Source organism: Austrofundulus limnaeus, unplaced genomic scaffold (assembly GCF_001266775.1).
Source record: "Austrofundulus limnaeus strain Quisiro unplaced genomic scaffold, Austrofundulus_limnaeus-1.0 Scaffold629, whole genome shotgun sequence".
In the NCBI taxonomy this organism is placed as follows: Eukaryota; Metazoa; Chordata; class Actinopteri; order Cyprinodontiformes; family Rivulidae; genus Austrofundulus; species Austrofundulus limnaeus.
Genome location: NW_013953031.1, coordinates 211,053 through 213,385, shown reverse-complemented (window position 1 = coordinate 213,385; position 2,333 = coordinate 211,053). Strand labels below are relative to the sequence as shown.

General features: G+C 42.9%; 1 protein-coding gene across 2 annotated transcripts in view; it reads left to right on the top strand.

Moving 5' to 3' along the window:
• Window positions 1-2,333, top strand: part of LOC106531415 (estrogen receptor beta) — a 30,721-nt gene that overhangs the window by 20,508 nt on the left and 7,880 nt on the right. For both annotated transcript variants that reach the window (XM_014027280.1, XM_014027281.1), the window contains one exon: window positions 107-245. In XM_014027280.1, the coding sequence (XP_013882734.1) occupies window positions 107-245 (139 nt within the window). The remainder of the gene's footprint in view (window positions 1-106; window positions 246-2,333) is intronic.

Sequence of the window (2,333 nt, the reverse complement as noted above, 5' to 3'; positions counted from 1 at the left end):
TAGTAAAACTAGTTGCTTTTAACACTTTTTACAGCTGTTTCAGATGTTCATAAAGAGGTTGTTGGTGTAATCAGTTGTTCCCTCTTGTTGCACATCTCTTGGTCAGGTTTTGTAGAGTTGAGTTTAGCTGACCAGATCCACCTGCTGAAGTGCTGCTGGCTGGAGATCCTGATGCTGGGCCTGATGTGGAGGTCCGTGGATCATCCTGGGAAACTTATCTTCTCTCCAGACTTTAAACTCAGCAGGTGAGAACATTTTCCACAACCTGTCCCTCTGTCCTGTTAGTGAGCAGCTGATATGTCTTTTAGAAGCAGGACGTTTGGCAGATTTCTGCTGGAGCAGAGTGATTTTGGACTGGAAGCCATGCCGTGACTCTTTACACAGCTTTAAAAGCTTTTGTTAAGTTGGCCTGGGGCCAGCAGGCAGCTGTTAAATCATCTGTTTCTGAGAGACAGGACAAAGATCCTGTTTTCTGCTCTACATTTTGCCGTCGTAGACTAGCAGAAAAGGTTTTCTCATTCTTGGAAATTGTGTATTTGTGAGTCGTTCTTTGTCACAATGCACAAGAAACTTGTGTTTCTGTCTTTCCACCTGGTTTCTTAAGTCCTATGCTCCAAATGTCATTCCACTTTATTAACTCCAGGTCAGATGAGCAGCAGAAACATGCACCAGTGCAGGCAAAACAAAATCATTTGTACTACTTTGTTGGAGAAGGTGTTTCAAATGTTTTCATGGATGAAAATAAAAATTTATTTAAACTCATTTAAAAAGAGTAGGGAAAAGTGAAATGACTTGTTATTTTATCATTAAACTATGTCATTAAACACCTGGGTTTCATCAGAGTTTGCATCAATTTCCTGCCTAAACTTGGCAGCCACTTCCATCAGGACAATATCATTCACACAAAAACATCCAGATTTATGAACCTGTGCTTCTGCAGAAATATTATTACATTTTACTTGATAAACCTGGAACCATTTCAGAATACATCCCAATGCTCCTCTCTGCACAATAAAATCCCATGTCTGCATGGGGGTAAAGGGGAGTTTCATAAAATAAGAGTTACAGATGCTCCTCAGTAAGGTAGTGGGGAGTAAAATGTGGGTTTGGCATCAGTGCAGGAGGAACAGAGTCAGAACAGCAAATACAGAAGAGTCTGACCTGAAGGTGGAGGTGAAGAGGAGACATCCTCCCAACACCTCCTCCAACAATAGTTTACCTGATTACACCCATCTGTTTAYAAAAATCTAGAAGAGAGTCAAGTTTGGTCTTTAAAGACCTGTCCTCGTGTTTATTGACATGGCGTCAGTAAACAGTCACTCGGGGACTTGGTAGAGCTGAAAGTCTCATTACTAAATCATCCCTGATGTGCAGAAGGACTAACACATGCAATAATACATAAACACATGGAAAGACATACAGCCCAGTTCTGGTATTAAACTGGTTTCATCAGAACTGTGAAAACTGAATATTGGAAGAAATGAGAGGATTTGGGAGCACTGAGGGCATTTTGTTGGCATGGTTAGGTCAGCCTGCCCCTCTTTAAGGAACTGACTGCAGAGAAAGTTTCCCTAACTTCTCTCACTGTGGTTATTGTCTGTGCTCACTGAGCATGAATGGTTTTATAAAACACAAATCATATCAATCAAATAAGATGGCTTCTTTTCACTCACCAGTTCTCACCTGAACACCTGGCTTGTCTTGAATAAAGGCAGTTCTGTTCCATCCTTCCTGAGGCCGTGCTTCAAACTCTGGATGATCATTGTTGTCTGCACAGGTCAAGTGTTACTGACTTATCAGTATTTAACCTGGTCAGTCCCATTCTGATCACAGATCTCCTTTTCAAAGGAGGCCTGGWCCTGAAGGCAACCTCCAGGTCTGAACTGAACCTAGGTTCTTCTAGCTGTGAGCCATCAGTGCTAACCACTGATCCACCGTGCTGCCATGAGTGTTAATTACAACAAAGTCAGCTGTGACCCGACCCATGTGAGTTTAGTCATGTGACACCTGGTACTCCCTTTGTTCTTTTCACATGCAGGTGTGCAGAGTGCAGGTGTGCTGAGTGCAGGTGTGCTGAGTGCAGGTGTGCTGAGTGCAGATTTACTGAGTGCAGATTTACTGAGTGCAGGTGTGCTGAGTGCAGATTTACTGAGTGCAGGTGTGCTGAGTGCAGATTTACTGAGTGCAGATTTACTGAGTGTAGATTTACTGAGTGCAGGTGTGCTGAGTGTAGATTTACTGAGTGCAGGTGTGCTGAGTGTAGATTTACTGAGTGCAGGTGTGCTGAGTGTAGATTTACTGAGTGCAGGTGTGCTGAGTGTAGGTTTACTGAG